Genomic DNA, 14706 nt, shown 5'->3' with positions numbered 1-14706 from the left:
ATGGTCTACCACTGTCTTCCTTTTCTTTTTCTAGTGCTTATTGTTTAGTAGATATTAAAAATGCTTTGCTTGTCTTTTTCCTGAACGGATGATGATGCTACAGTTTTACTACAGGGTTTTCCCCCATGCAAACAATTTGCAGAGACATCACTTTTATACAACTGTTTTGTTTTCCACAATACAGAAAACAGAGGAACTCCATGTTCTTGAGGACTAAGCTGAAGTGATTACCTTGCATTGTATCCAACACTGCAGCTCTGCTAACACAAGGGACTTCCATGTGCCCAATGGAACTTTCTCTTCCTCTCAAGCTTCCCTAAAAACCCTCAGAATCAGTTTCAGGATTGGAGGATGCTCTGGAGCAAATTTTGATTTCCTCTCCTCTGTGCCCCCAAAGTCACATTGCATCAACACAACCCACTGGCACAGCACTGGATATAATCCCTTACTTTTTTGTTAAAAGCATCATGGAAAGTATAAAAATAATTTAGCTATGAAATTAATGAGAAATTGGTACCTAAAAACAAAACCTTGAAAACTTATTTACTGAAACAAAAGGCTGAGGTACTACAGCTATTGTGGAAAATAATTAAAAGATCTAGAACTTTTCTGAATATGCAACGTGATACGTTCTCTACTACTACTAAAACAAACTCAGGAACAAACACACTAGATATCATTTCACTAACATTAACTCTCATGCAGTATCAAAGTTTTTAATATAAAATTTATTATGACCAAAGCTTTGGCAAGTGCGTAATTATTATTTGTGGAGTTCTAGATCAGTGGTTCCCAAACTTCCCCCCACAGATTTAAAAATTGTTCATGGACTTAGCAGACCACTTTATTATTTCTCTGCCTGCTGCAGCAATTGTAGTATGCTGTGCTATATATCCTGCATGATATTTCAAACATCCCAAATGCAGTTTGTAGACCACAGGTGGTCCAAGGACCACAATTTGGGAACCCATGTACTTGATTGCAATTTTCAAGTTACTATAAAATACGCATATGCTATTAAGCTAACAGCAAGTAATTCTACTTGTCTAGTTTCTAAGGTCTAAAATTTTCCATCCTCAGTTACACTCAACATATGTAAGCAAGTTCCATGTGTTGGATTCCTGAAAAAGGAAGCAAGGACTGTCTACCATCTGTTCTAATGAGCAGGGAGGGCTGGACAGTTCCTGCTTGTTCTCGCCTCTTCCCTGGTTGTAGGGTATTGCTGAGGCACACTGACTCTTAGCAACACTGGCAACAGATCAAGATCATTCCCTCCAGAGATGATGAAGTCACAAATACACATATTTTACAAATTGTATTTATGTAGGAAAACAGTTTTTGTTTAGCCATCCTTAACCTGCATGGATAAATAGCTGAAAATATTTGTTGTATCACCAGCATGGCAGATATCGTGGCAGTGTGATTCAATACCACACATTAACTAGCAGCAGGACCAGTACTTCACAGGCTATCAATATAGTTCTCTCCATGACTAGACACAACTGATGAAGTCTCAGCACATGTGAGTTCTCTTTCCTACTACAAAGAGTCCTTCAAACACAAACTGTGCTACTTGCAACATTCATGGACAAGGCAGGAACACATCACAAGATATTTTTCTAGACTTCTAGAATTATAAGCAAAACAATCTGGGATTCTGCTCAGGCTTGACTCCACCTAATTTCATGATTACATCTAGTTAAAACAATCTTGGCATAAACGTTCATAGAAGCTTCCAACAGGGTTGGGCTGTGCCACACAATAAGAGTTGATGTGGAAATTCATTCAGTTCGCATTTTAATGCAAACCAACCAAATTTTCACTTCTCAAAACAATCCACAAAATGAAACATACTTTGGAATCTGTACTTTTCAATTTTGCAATGAAAAAAATTTAATGTAAAAATGTGTACAAAAAACACAGAGGAAAATGCACAAAAATACAGAGATTGGGAAAACAATGTATAAAATTGCATTAGCGAAAACTGCTTGCAAAAAATGTGTATTGGGGAAAATGCACACAAAAAGGTGTACAGATTTTCAATAGAAATGTTTGTAAAAAGTTTGCAAACTGATATAGAAATAAACTGAAGTTTGGGAAAATGAGAAACAGAAACAAAAAGTGCCATTTGATCATCTGTAGTTCCTTCCACCTATGATTCTTCAATATAGGAAGAGCTGTAGGACATGCTTATGGGTAAGATTTTTTTAAAAAGTAAGTTACTGGAACCTTATTCCACTAAATAAGATTTAAATCAAGAAGTGAGTAAGTCTCAATTCTGCAGGAAAATTAGAAAGCATTATCTGAATAGCACTTGGGAGATAGAGGAAATGAATATTTGAACTTAAGTGGTATGCTAGCATGCTTGCGTTTAGCTTTCAGTAACTCATGATTCCTATATAGTAAGAAATTAGTATGACACTGAAAATAATGGTTAATTTCTGGATGTCAACTCTTGATTTCATATGTCAGAGTAAGTAGATGAATTTCTATTATTTTAGATAAAGGAGAGACATACATTCTAGAGAAAGGAGATGCATTTGTCTTGAAAATGTGTATATATGTAGAGATGAATCATAACCCTAAATTATGCCAGCCCCTGTGGGAAACATTCTGTTTAATGGGGACAGAGTTTCAGCTTGTGGGGGGTTGTTTTAAAGTGTTCTAACCTGGGAATTAACTGTTTTAACTTGCATTTTTTTCCAGTTTACCTTTTTACATTAGTTAGGTGTATACGTTATTTTGTTTTAAGGGGGAAAGGACAGGGCTGCCAAGGAGTGGGCCCCAGTCAACAGAATGGCTGGGGCAGGTTCTACTAGAGGGAATGCATTCAGACACCCGATGTCAGTGATCACAGGTAGGAGAAGGAGTTACACTAGGACCAGACCATGTAACTACCGGGGTGGCAGGTTTAGTCGTTGTTTGAAGACCATCCCTGCCTCCGGGTCTGGTCCTGACCAGAAGGATACAGGTATCAACAAGGGTGACCCCCATGACCTTAAGCTGCTGCTGTGCAATGCCATGTCAATGATTCACAAGACCACTGCCACCCATCAATTGATCGTGGATGGAGGAACTAACCTGGCATGTGTAACAGACACTTGGCTGGACATGGCAGACAAGCCTGTTCTTGCTGCTGCTTGTCCACCAGGTTTCTCTTATGCACAGCAACCCAGGTCATGTGGGCAGGGAGGCAGGGTGCAGTGATTTTTAGGAAGTCATTAGCTTGTGCCAGGCTTCCTATTGGGGAGACCCCGTTTTCTGAGTGCATGTTCTGGAAGTTGAGCAATAGGGGCAGTACAGGATTCCTATTGATGTACTGACTTCCCCACTGCACCAAGGATTCCCTGCCCAGCTGCTTCAGGTCATGTTGGATGTTCTCCTTGGGACACCAGACTGGTGGTCTTAGGGGATTTGAACATCCATGCCAACACAACCTTACAAGGGGCTGCTCAGGATAATGGAAAGCACGGCTTCCATGGGACTTTCCCTGAACATGTTTGGCCCAACACATAGCTGTGGACATGTCTTAGACCTGGTGTTTATGTCTATGGACATGGGTGATCTGACACTAAGTTCCAGTGAAACCAAAGAAGTGCCATAGTCAGATCACTTCCTGGTGCAACTAGACATCTCAGTGACCTTTCCCCTCAAGGGAGGTGGGGCTGATTTGAATGGTCCACCCCTGCCACTTAATGGATCCAAATGGCTTCCAGAGAGTGGTATGGGGTGTCTTATCCCATGTTGATAGCCTTTCAGCCAATTCCCTTGTGGCCTGCTGGAATGCAAAGTTAACCAGGGCTACCAACTATCTGACTCCAAAGTGCCCTCTCCAATTGCATGGAACCCAGATGGACCCATGGTTTCCCGCAGAGCCGAGGGCGATGAAACAATTGCTGAGATGGCTAGAGCATCAGTGTCTGGAGGTAGTTGTAGGATGGATGTGAGTGTCTGGAGGTAGTTGTAGGATGGATGGCAGTCAGTGTATTGAGGCTGCATCATCTTGACAAGACAGAAGTACTGTTTCTGAGGGACAGAGGGCGGGCAGGTGTGGGGGACCCCCTGGTCCTGAATGGGGTAACTGTGCCCCTAAAGGACCAGGTACGTAACCTTGGGGTCATCTTGGACTCACAGTTGTCCATGCAGACGCAGGTTAATTCTTTGTCCAGGGCGGCTATCTACTAGCTCCTTCTGGTATGTTGGTTGAGATCCTATCTGCCTGCACCCTGTCTCGCCAGAATGGTATATGCTCTAGTTATCTCCCACTTGGACTAATGTAATGTGCTCTACCTTTAAAGGTGACTCAGAAACTACAACTAATCCAGAATGCTGCTGCCAGACAGGTGACTGGGAGTGACTGATGGGACCATGTAACGCTAGTTATAGAAGATCTATACTGGTTCCCAGTATGTTTTCATGCACTATTCAAAGTGTTGGTGCTGACCTTTAAAGCCCTAAATCACTTTGGCCAAGATATTTAGGTACAGCCTTGAGGGCTTTTTGGTGGTTCCCTCAATGTGAGGGAAAGTTACAGGGAAGCAGACAGAGGGCATTCTCGGCAGTGGTGCCCTACCTGTGGAACGTGCTCCCATCAGATGTCAATGAGATAAAGAATTACACATCTTTTAGAAGATATCTGAAGGCAGCCCTGTATCAGGAATTTATTAACATTTGATGTTTTACTATGTTTTTATATGTGCTGGAAGTTACCCACAGTGGTTGGGGTATTGTTGCTGTTATTATTATTAAACCATGCTCTAGTGGCATAAGCAGGAAGGTACAAAGTGCACTTCAGGCTCTTATCTTTCTCCTATTCCATTCACATATCCAGGACTATGACTTGTATGAAGTTTAGTTTCACTTACCAAAAACATACTATGTTGTTACATGCAAATCTGAGATAGTTTAAATCTCAAACTCTCATCAGCTTCACAAACTTTAATCTAACTTTTTAGAAACTAACCTGTTTGTTTTCAAACACGATCTCTGGTCTGCCTGCAAAAACAAGTCAGGTTTGTGGGAAGCTAATCTAAATTCTTCTAGTCCTCCTCCTGTCTGACTGAGAGAAGGAAAAGTGTTTATTTTCCCTCAAAAAATTCATATTAGGAAAATACTCCAGTGTTAAGAGACTTCATATACTGATTTGGTGCTAAAGTGTCATTCACACTGAAGAATACAGAAAGTGTAATATATAAATAAATTCCGAGACTCTTTTTCAATGCTGCTCTTTCCAACACTAATGATTATATAAGATAATTCAAAGAGTCCATTTTAAACTAAATATACCTTTATAGCACTGTAAATGCACTTACCCTTCCAATCTGACATCAGGTAAAGATCTATTGAGTGCAATCCTTTCACTTGCCATTAAATTAAACTGGTTAATTTTAAACATTTCCTTCATTTTTTCTTGGTCCTCTTTAGGAATGACAACAGGTTTCCCCATTTCTCCAGGGCCTTCATGAGGTTTTTGTACAAGTTCTGGAACTAAAAAAAATGTTTGTATTAAAAAAAAGAATTTAAAAGATGTTAAACTTAACATCTGTACTTACACTGGTATAACCCCAGTTACAGTAACACCATTTTTAAAAATCTACTAAATGGAAAGACATTTTAGAAGCAAATAGAAAATTGGGTTTAAAATTGTATGAGATAGAAAATAAAAGCATCAGTTCTCTAGAGCAAGCTTATATAACTCACTCTGATTTTGCATACAGGCTATTCTGTAACAACTGTTGTAAAATAACACACTGATTATGACACGTATGAGACTGGAGAAGATGAAGAGATGAAAACAAAATGCCAAAGCAAATTAACAAAATGGAAACATAATACATACTCGAGTAGTTTGCCTGCCAATATATAAATGTTAAGAAGCTCCTCTTCTTTGGCGATCACTTGTAACCAAATAAGATTGTCTTCCATGAAAACGGTTTTAACGATGTATGTCCGTAGGTGACTGTGATTTTCCCAGATTTTTTTGATGAGCTGTGAAGTTGTTGTGCAAGTTCAATTCTGCCCACTTTGAAGACTTCAGCAGGTCTGCTGGTTTTGTTGTTTTTCATTTGGCTAATAGCTGTGCACAACTCTCCCAGATTTGGAGATACTGCAAGCTCATCTCTAATTTATTTTTGCAGAATTTGTATGGGAACCTCAGCAGCTACAGTGTGACGCGGCAGCTAAAAAAGCCAATGCAATTCTGGGCTGCATCAATAGGAGTAGAGCATCTAGATCAAGGGAAGTAATAGTGCCACTGTATTCTGCTCTGGTCAGACCTCACCTGGAGTACTGTGTCCAGTTCTGGGCACCACAGTTCAAGGAGGACACTGACAAACTGGAACGTGTCCAGAGGAGGGCAACCAAAATGGTCCAAGGCCTGGAAACGATGCCTTATGAGGAACGGCTAAGGGAGCTGGGCATGTTTAGCCTGGAGAAGAGGAGGTTAAGGGGTGATATGATAGCCATGTTCAAATATATAAAAGGATGTCATATAGAGGAGGGAGAAAGGTTGTTTTCTGCTGCTCCAGAGAAGCGGACATGGAGCAATGGATCCAAACTACAGGAAAGAAGATTCCACCTAAACATTAGGAAGAACTTCCTGACAGTAAGAGCTGTTTGACAGTGGAATTTGCTGCCAAGGAGTGTGGTGGAGTCTCCTTCTTTGGAGGTCTTTAAGCAGAGGCTTGACAACCATATGTCAGGAGTGCTCTGATGGTGTTTCCTGCTTGGCAGGGGGTTGGACTCGATGGCCCTTGTGGTCTATTCCAACTCTATGATTCTATGATTCTACTGGGGAGTTGCAGTTAAGGATATGCTGGTAATGTTCTTTCCAGCGGAGTGCAATAGCTTCTATATCTTTTAGAAGTGTGGTGCCTTCTGTTGAGTGTCGGAGGCATATGCCATGATTTATTGGTCCATAGATGGTCTTTGTGGCTTTAAAGAAGCTCTGCATCATGAGTGTCGGCTAAATGCTGGATCTCTTTAGCTTTTCTAAATCCACCAGGTGTTCTTTAGTTCTCTGGTTCTTCTTTGAACCTCAGCCTTAGCGTTGGGATAGGTTTTTTCTTAGTGGTGCAGTTTCTATCTCTTTGCCAGATCTGAAAGGGCTTCCTTTTTTGTCAATAACATGTTCAATCTCACTATCATTCTCATCAAATCAGTCTTGGTGTTTCTTAGTTTGGTATCCAATAGTTTACAGGCTGCAATAATGGATGTTTTTAGCTTGGTTCAGTGTTCCTCAATGTTATCAGGGAATTCTGAAAACAGATGGTCCTTAAGAGTTGTTTGGAAGCAATCCCACTTAATAGATGTTGAACGGCTTGAGTGTTCATTTTGCACCTTGGTTTCCTTCCTTGAGGCCCGCGTTGAGGCTTAGCCATTGTGGAATGTATTAATCAGAGATCTGTCTAGCAGTCGTCAGCACTCGTCATAGCTCTAGTAAGGAACACATCACAGCAATCTTCAGCTCAGACAATTACATAGTCTAAAGAGGTGCCAGTGGTTCGACCGAGGATGCCTCCATGATGTTTTAAATTTATTTTTGTCGAAAGAACAATATAGCACATATAGTCAAAAGTAAAAGTAAAATTCTGTTCTAATTACTGTTGCCAATTCCTGCTTTCCCAATAGTCCCAGGCCACAGATCAAAATCTCGCCCAATTCTTGCATTAAAATCACCCAGGATAATTTTATCCTCCTTAGGCATCTCTGATAGGATGGTATCCAGCTGAGAATAATTTTTTTCTTTAATGTCTTCATCGGCATCCAGTGTTGGTGCATACGTGCTTAAAATAGTAGCCCGATGGTTTTTGGCAAGTTTTATTCGAAGGGTTGAAAGTCGCTCATTAGTGCCGGTAGGGACTTCTGACAAGAGCTTCACAAGATCGTTTTTGATAGCAAAGCCTATTCCATGTATTTGACATTCTTGTTCAGGTAGACCTTTCCAAAAGAATGTGTAGCCTCCTTTTTCTTCCTTGTCCCTCTCCTGCTTTTCCAAGTTTATTGAAGCACTGCAATATCCATGTTAAAACGTCGCAACTTTCTTGCAATGATGGCAGTATGATGGCAGTACTGCATTCAAGACACTCATTATCTGTTATCCAACAAAGTCCGTATATGCCATGATCAAATTTCGATTGTCTTTTACGACTGCTGGGTGGTGACCCCACTGGACATGGTAATCCAGTCAGGGGGAAATGGGAGGCAGTCTATGTTTAGGGCACCTTTTCTAGTCCCTCCCCCTTTTCAGGTGAGAAGAGTGGATCCTAAATAGGACTGTTCAGTCATGAATACAGCTGCTGAGCTACTCAACTTGAGTCAGAGCAACTGAATCTGTATCCACCGCCCATGAGCTGGTTCATGATTAGGGGCTTCCAGATTTCACAGTCCTGCCCCTGTTACCATTTGCCAATCACAATGGGACTTTTGGGGGGGTTGGGTTTTTGGAAGACGTCTGCGCGTGAGTTTGTTTTATGTTTGTAAATCAGTGCACGGTGACCAACACACAGTGGCCTTTGTGGTAAGGCTCTATTCTGATGGCATGAGAATCACGACAACCGGTAGATTCATATCTGCCGCAGACTTCATCTATCTTCACAGCTGTTGTAATATACTGCTTGTTATCTTCCGCCTGTTCTACCACTGAGGACTTCTTGGATCATTCTTTGTCTAGCTCCTCCCCTTTGACCTTACCACCTTGGGTGACCCTGTTGGGAGTAGAGACTCCTGATGGCTTTGCTCACAAGGGTCATAGGAACGTTAAGCCCACTCACCACAACAAGGTGATAATCCAGCTGCATTGATCAGCATGCACTGATCTACAGACATAAAACCAATTCCCACACAGGCATCTTCCAAAAACCCATTCCATTAAGAAGGAATTGTCTACTGGCCTGAGGGGTCTGATTCTGTGTTCAGATTACTCTCAAAGCTATTAATTTCCAGTCATCTTACATTGCATCAAGCCATTGTGCAATGACACTGCTGTGTGACACACCTTTGTCACCTTTCAGGTTTTTCTTACCAACCATTTGTACAAATCCAGATATAGCTTTCTTCCTACTAAAATAATGTAATAACTTGAGAAAAGATCCACATTAGTGTCTGCAACACTTGTCTAGTTCAGACAGTAACCATACTGGTGAACTGGGCCAGTGTCTTAACCATGAAAGCTGCTTCTTTACAATAAGTAAGTGAGGGTTTACACCTGAAGTTTAGTGTCTAGAAGAGAGCAAAGCAGTTTAGATGAAATGTAGGAAATACAAGGGAGGGCAGAAGATGGAGTGGGAGAGCGGTGGTGCCATAGGGGAAAGAATGAGATGATGGTGTTTACTGGGGAAGAAAGAGCCATATGCGGCCAAAGGAGAGCTGAACAGGCCCCAAGGTTCTGCACCACCTACATAAAATTATAGGGCTGGATGGGACCATAGCTTATTCTGCCCTCCTCTCCCTCCCACTATTATTCCACAGAAGAAATCATTTTTTGAGAGCCAACAATCAAATGTTAGTTCAGTGTATCCATGCAAAATCTGTGCATGCGTTTCTCAACCAGCTGTTAAAATGCTTTTGAAATGAAAGAAATGCAAACAGTCCCTGATACCACATAAAAGGTTTACTGTTCAGTGGGCGGGGGGGAACCTCACTAATTCCGGTCCAGATAATTTAAGAAGAAAACAAACACACATTCCTCCTATCTGTTGTAGTCTTAAACTGGCCATTACTTCACTTATTTTATGTGGTATTTGAAAACTTAATCTCTGGTCACTAAATACTGTTAATACTTACCATCTCCAGGTGGTAGGCCTCTCTCTTTTTTCTCATCACATTTGTTGCATTCGCTGAAGTAAAGTAACAAAAACATATCCAGAAGGACCCAAACCAGTGAGGTGGCAAGGACCACCTTACAATACGCAAATTTTCTCATGGCACTTTAAGTCAAAAACAAAAATGAAGTGTATATTGAAGTCAGTGACACTGCTTTAATCCCATTTCAGAGATCATGTTCCACATCTATGGAGAGAGAAAAAAGAAAAGAGTTACAAAGGATCTGAGGAATAAAGTATCCTTCTCAAAATATAACAGACAAGTTTAATGCACTCAAGTATGATTATTAAATAGATGCTTAGGCAATGTGAAGTGCCTCAAGCATAGGCACTCTAGTGAGCCAGATCTTACCGAAAATGACAATTCCATTCTCAGTAGAACTCCTCCCCAAAGCAAAATGGGCTGTAATTGAAATCTGGTGTCTCATTATCCTAATACTAGCCAGAGTATGGTAGCTCCAAATAAAAATGTAGGCGGAAAATACTTGATCTTATGTATTCCCAGATGGGTATCCAATAGCATTGTTTTCATTACTGCATGAGCCAGCTCTTCCATTTCCCAACACATAAAAATGCCTTCTCTGCATCACACTTACAAAAATGTGGGAGAACGGCCTAACTTCCCCATCAATTTCTGAAGCTCAGAAGAACTATTAAAGACGTTCTGGAGCAAACTACTTCTCCAAGCAAACTATTCTAATTAAGTAATTTACCCAGCAACCCTGTGTGCAAGCTATACACACAAATCCATCCTGAAAGCAGTGATCTCTACCAAACAGAGAACTGGTGCTTGAACAAATAACCCCTGGAACTAACAAAATATATAGTGATACCTCGGGTTAAGAACTTAATTCGTTCTGGAGGTCCGTTCTTAACCTGAAACTGTTCTTAACCTGAAGCACCACTTTAGCTAATGGGGCCTCCTGCTGCCACCGCGCTGCTGCTGCATGATTTCTGTTCTTATCCAGAAGCAAAGTTCTTAACCCGAGGTACTATTTCTGGGTTAGCGGAGTCTGTAATCTGAAGCATCTGTAACATGAAGCACCTGTAACCCGAGGTACCACTGTATCTGTTTTCATATTTAAAACATTTTGTAAGGTTGTTCCATCATATGATGTTCAGTTAGCATTTAAAACAAAGTGTTAGAGGCATGACTACACATATGTAGGCTGGGGGAAATGCCTGTATGGAAGATTAAGGTCAGATTCCAGATTATATAAAGACAGGGTCTGAAACTTTTCTGGGACTCTTGGCACTTTTGGAATTTTCATCATGTGTTGTGGGCGCTATCACCAAATAACTGCCAGGTGGTATGCCTGTTTACATAATGACAACTACAGTGCATATGGCAAGTCACAAAACACCCATTTCATACAAGGCAAACTGGTTACAAGGGAAGAAAAATAGGGTTTAAACCCCAAAACAGAAAACCACTCATTTTAATCTACAGTACTCTGCTCCATCACATCACCAAATTCCATAAAGGCAACTCAACTCCACCAACCTCTTTATCCAAGGACACCTAGACACATACCCAGAGAGAAGTGGGGGGAGACACAAACTCTCTTCCTTGGTTACCTTTTCCAAGGATGACAACTGCCTTAATGTAGCTGTGTGACCCTGTGTCACCAACAAAAGATACCTTATCTGGAAATATTGAAACCATGAGGGTGGCCATTATTCTGCTTTGATAGTTCATACATTGAGACATGAGTAGTAAACATTAACTACTGTTATATGATATACAAACACAACTACAACAGATAAGTTTGAATTTTTGGTTCTGAATCATCACCAACCCTTCAGAATAAAAAGCTACTAATCACTGTATTAAAAGTGACAGCAACATAAGTCTCAACTCTGTGTCCACAGTAATTCCCGAAACTGAATAGTTATAAGAACTGAGGTGTCACAAGAATTGACTTTTGCAAGATTATTAACATATAATTCATAAAACAGAAATTAAGGGGAAGTATGACTAAGCATAACTGAGCAATATGTACCATGGAAAAATAAATGAGTTTCATTAATTTTCCCCCCTTGACATTTTCATATTCTCTTAATGATCAGTTCCTTCTGTCACTTATGGTCAAACATTAGTTGGTTCAAAGAGCTGAAGCTTTAGTGTTTAGTGTATTGTTCAAAATTACTGCAAGCAGTATTAACTTTTTTAATAACCTTAGGAAGTTTACATAAATTTGTAGAACAGTTTTAGAAAATCCTTAAATTTAAAATCCTTAGTAAAAAATCCATCAAGTACAGCAGGAGTTGCCACCATTCTGGACCAATGGGCACATTTTGAACTTTGAGTGTGCGCTGTGGGGGGCATCGCATAACACAAAATCGAGACTACGGTCCTTGTTGTTTTTCTCCACCATCCCCCACCCTGCAACAGCCTCATACTTCCCAAGAGAAGTCCTGCTGGTCTTAACTGTGGAGATCATAGATTTTAAAGGCACAAGAACCCCCCTTTCCCCAATGCCAACCCTAAACCAAAGCCTAGGCTGCCATCATATACCCACTTTTTCTTTAAGATCAACTGTGTAGTAGCATTAGCAGAAAATAACTTATAAGAGTGCTCTTGTGCTGCCACTCTCTGGACCTCTCGTGGAGGAAGTAAGATGATAATCGCAGAGTCCCAGATGGTTTATGCGGTCCTGAGACGTTTAAGGCTTTGCTTATTCTGTTAAATACTATTGTATATTGATAATGCAAAGCAGGGCAAAACTGATTTCAAATACATGTGTTTGCATCTTATTTCAAGGCAAGGCTGAGATAAGTCTAGTCAAATTACAAGCTCATTTTGAGAAGCATTAACATGAAAGATTATTTCCTTCTGTGAGACACAATATGGAACAGCAAAGAGGTACTGACATGGGCTGTGGTGATAAGAGATCAAAACTCCACTCAGCAATGAAGCTCACTGTGAGACCTTGAGCCCGTTCCTCTCACATGCTTATGAAGACAGGACAGAGTAGGGAGAACTACGTACACTTTCCACAGCCATTTGAGGAAGGGTAAGAAAAATAAGACATTTTAAAGTGACCCAATTAATATTAAAAAAATAAATTGTCATCTGCCCATCCGTCAAAGTGATCTGCTGGGAGTGAGGGTAGGGAGAATGCAGGATCTGGTCCTCCAACTGGATCCTGTTCCCCAAAGCTGTACTATCATCCACCACAATTCAAGTCCTTATTTTGTGAGCTTCTAAAAATTCAGCTCTCTGAAATGAATTTTCTTTGATTAAAATAGTGGGCAACTTCTCTACTACACCTTGAATAAAACTAGGCAGGACTGCCAAAAGCCAAATAAAATTATTCCAGGGTACAGATTCTGGTTGGAATCCACTATGTACCTATTAGCAATACATCATTGTTCATATCGTATTTAACAAAGCCACTAGTCTTTTACCTAAATCCAAATTATAGACAATTGAAGTAGTTTTGTTACACATAATTCCATGCTCAAAGTTGTTTACAGTACAGTAACCTAGATTTTCTGGTCTTTATGTACTATAGTGCAAACAAAAGTGCATTGAACTGAGTTTACAGTTTACTGAAGCAGCTTCAATTACTTTTAAGTTCCTCAGAACCGTTTCAGGTTTTCTATTGATAACTAACTGGAAGGAAACAGTCTTGGTAAAAGATCAGATATTACAAGAAAAATTAACCCAAACTGTATGTCACTCAAATACAGTGGCAATAAAGGGTTTAAAACTACAACAGTACAGTATAAACAAATAGAATAGAATACCAGAACATCACTTTCAATATTCCTTCTCCAAAATATCACGAGACAGCAGAAAACAGTTAAGTAGCCCCTTTCACTTACTGAAGTCTTCTAGCATTTTACTGCATTCAAAAAGCATTCCTGACACAAAACTGGCAGTCTAGAAAAAATAGGCACAGCATCCTCATATTAGCTTGCAATCCTCCTTATAGGAAAAAATCTGCCAGGGGAAAACTATTCAGTTTTTCTGGATATGAATCCTGATGCACATTGTACTCAAACTACGCATGCAAAGGTATTGACTGGAAGGCCGAAAAATTGTCTATGGGCAACAAAACATGTTTCCTTTAACCACACCAGCACAATGGGAAGAGGAAAGCTTTATCTGTCCTTAAGAATCAATCATGTAGCAAAATCTAACAGAATATTGAACCTTAACACTGTATCTTTAACATCATCTTCACTACAGAGCATGAAAATAAATATTCTAAAAATGTGAATGAAACATCAGCCCATCAACCCATAAATGGCCATATAGGTAATGAACACATGAACCTGTCTTATGCAAAGTCAAATCGCTTATCTACCCTCATGGGCAGCCTTCTAGAGCAGTGTTTCCCAAACGTTTTTGGGCAACGGCACACCTGTGTACTAAAAAAAAATCTTGCGGCACACCACCATTAAAGCCCCGCCCCGTGACGTCAGCGCGCAGCGTCACGCCGGGAGGGACGCACAAAAGTGCAAGTTTTTTCCCTCGGCAGCTCCTCTCAGCTGCGCTCAATCCGCCTCGGAGCGCAGGAGCGATGCCTCTCTCTGGCTCTCCCTCCGCGCAGGCTGAGGGAGGGAGGGAGGGGCGCGTGTGACCCGTCTCTGCTGGGAGACCAAACCCAGCGAGACAGAGTCGCGCGGAGGCGCCCAGGCAGCGCTGCCGGCTGCGAGGAGGAGCGCCAGGCAGCAGCAGGAGGCGCGGCCTCTCCTCGCCGCCCCCGCCCCGCCTCTCGCCGCCCGACTCGCCCGCCTCCCTCCAGGCATCTCGCGGCACACCAGCCGGTGTCTCACGGCACACTCGTGTGCCGGGGAACACCGGTTGGGAAACACTGTTCTAGAGATTGCATGCCAGCAATGGGCAGAGCAACAGATGCAATTCTTACCAATG

General features: G+C 41.2%; 1 protein-coding gene and 1 long non-coding RNA gene across 4 annotated transcripts in view; one reads left to right on the top strand and one right to left on the bottom strand.

Annotated features, from left to right (window-relative positions):
* GALNT1 (polypeptide N-acetylgalactosaminyltransferase 1) overlaps positions 1 to 14706 on the bottom strand; it is a 55225-nt gene that overhangs the window by 29086 nt on the left and 11433 nt on the right. The window contains exons 2-3 of the mRNA XM_081166488.1: positions 9784 to 10008; positions 5313 to 5487 (exon numbers count right to left, since the gene is read on the bottom strand). Of these exons, the coding sequence (XP_081022614.1) occupies positions 5313 to 5487; positions 9784 to 9922 (314 nt within the window). The 5' untranslated portion in view covers positions 9923 to 10008. The remainder of the gene's footprint in view (positions 1 to 5312; positions 5488 to 9783; positions 10009 to 14706) is intronic.
* LOC308571380 overlaps positions 1 to 14706 on the top strand; it is a 90966-nt gene that overhangs the window by 71997 nt on the left and 4263 nt on the right. The gene's annotated exons all lie outside the window — the stretch shown is intronic.

Source organism: Podarcis bocagei, assembly GCF_964188305.1.
Source record: "Podarcis bocagei genome assembly, chromosome: 13".
In the NCBI taxonomy this organism is placed as follows: Eukaryota; Metazoa; Chordata; class Lepidosauria; order Squamata; family Lacertidae; genus Podarcis; species Podarcis bocagei.
The sequence above is the reverse complement of the archived record's forward strand: the minus strand, read 5'-3'. Positions and strand labels throughout refer to the sequence as shown.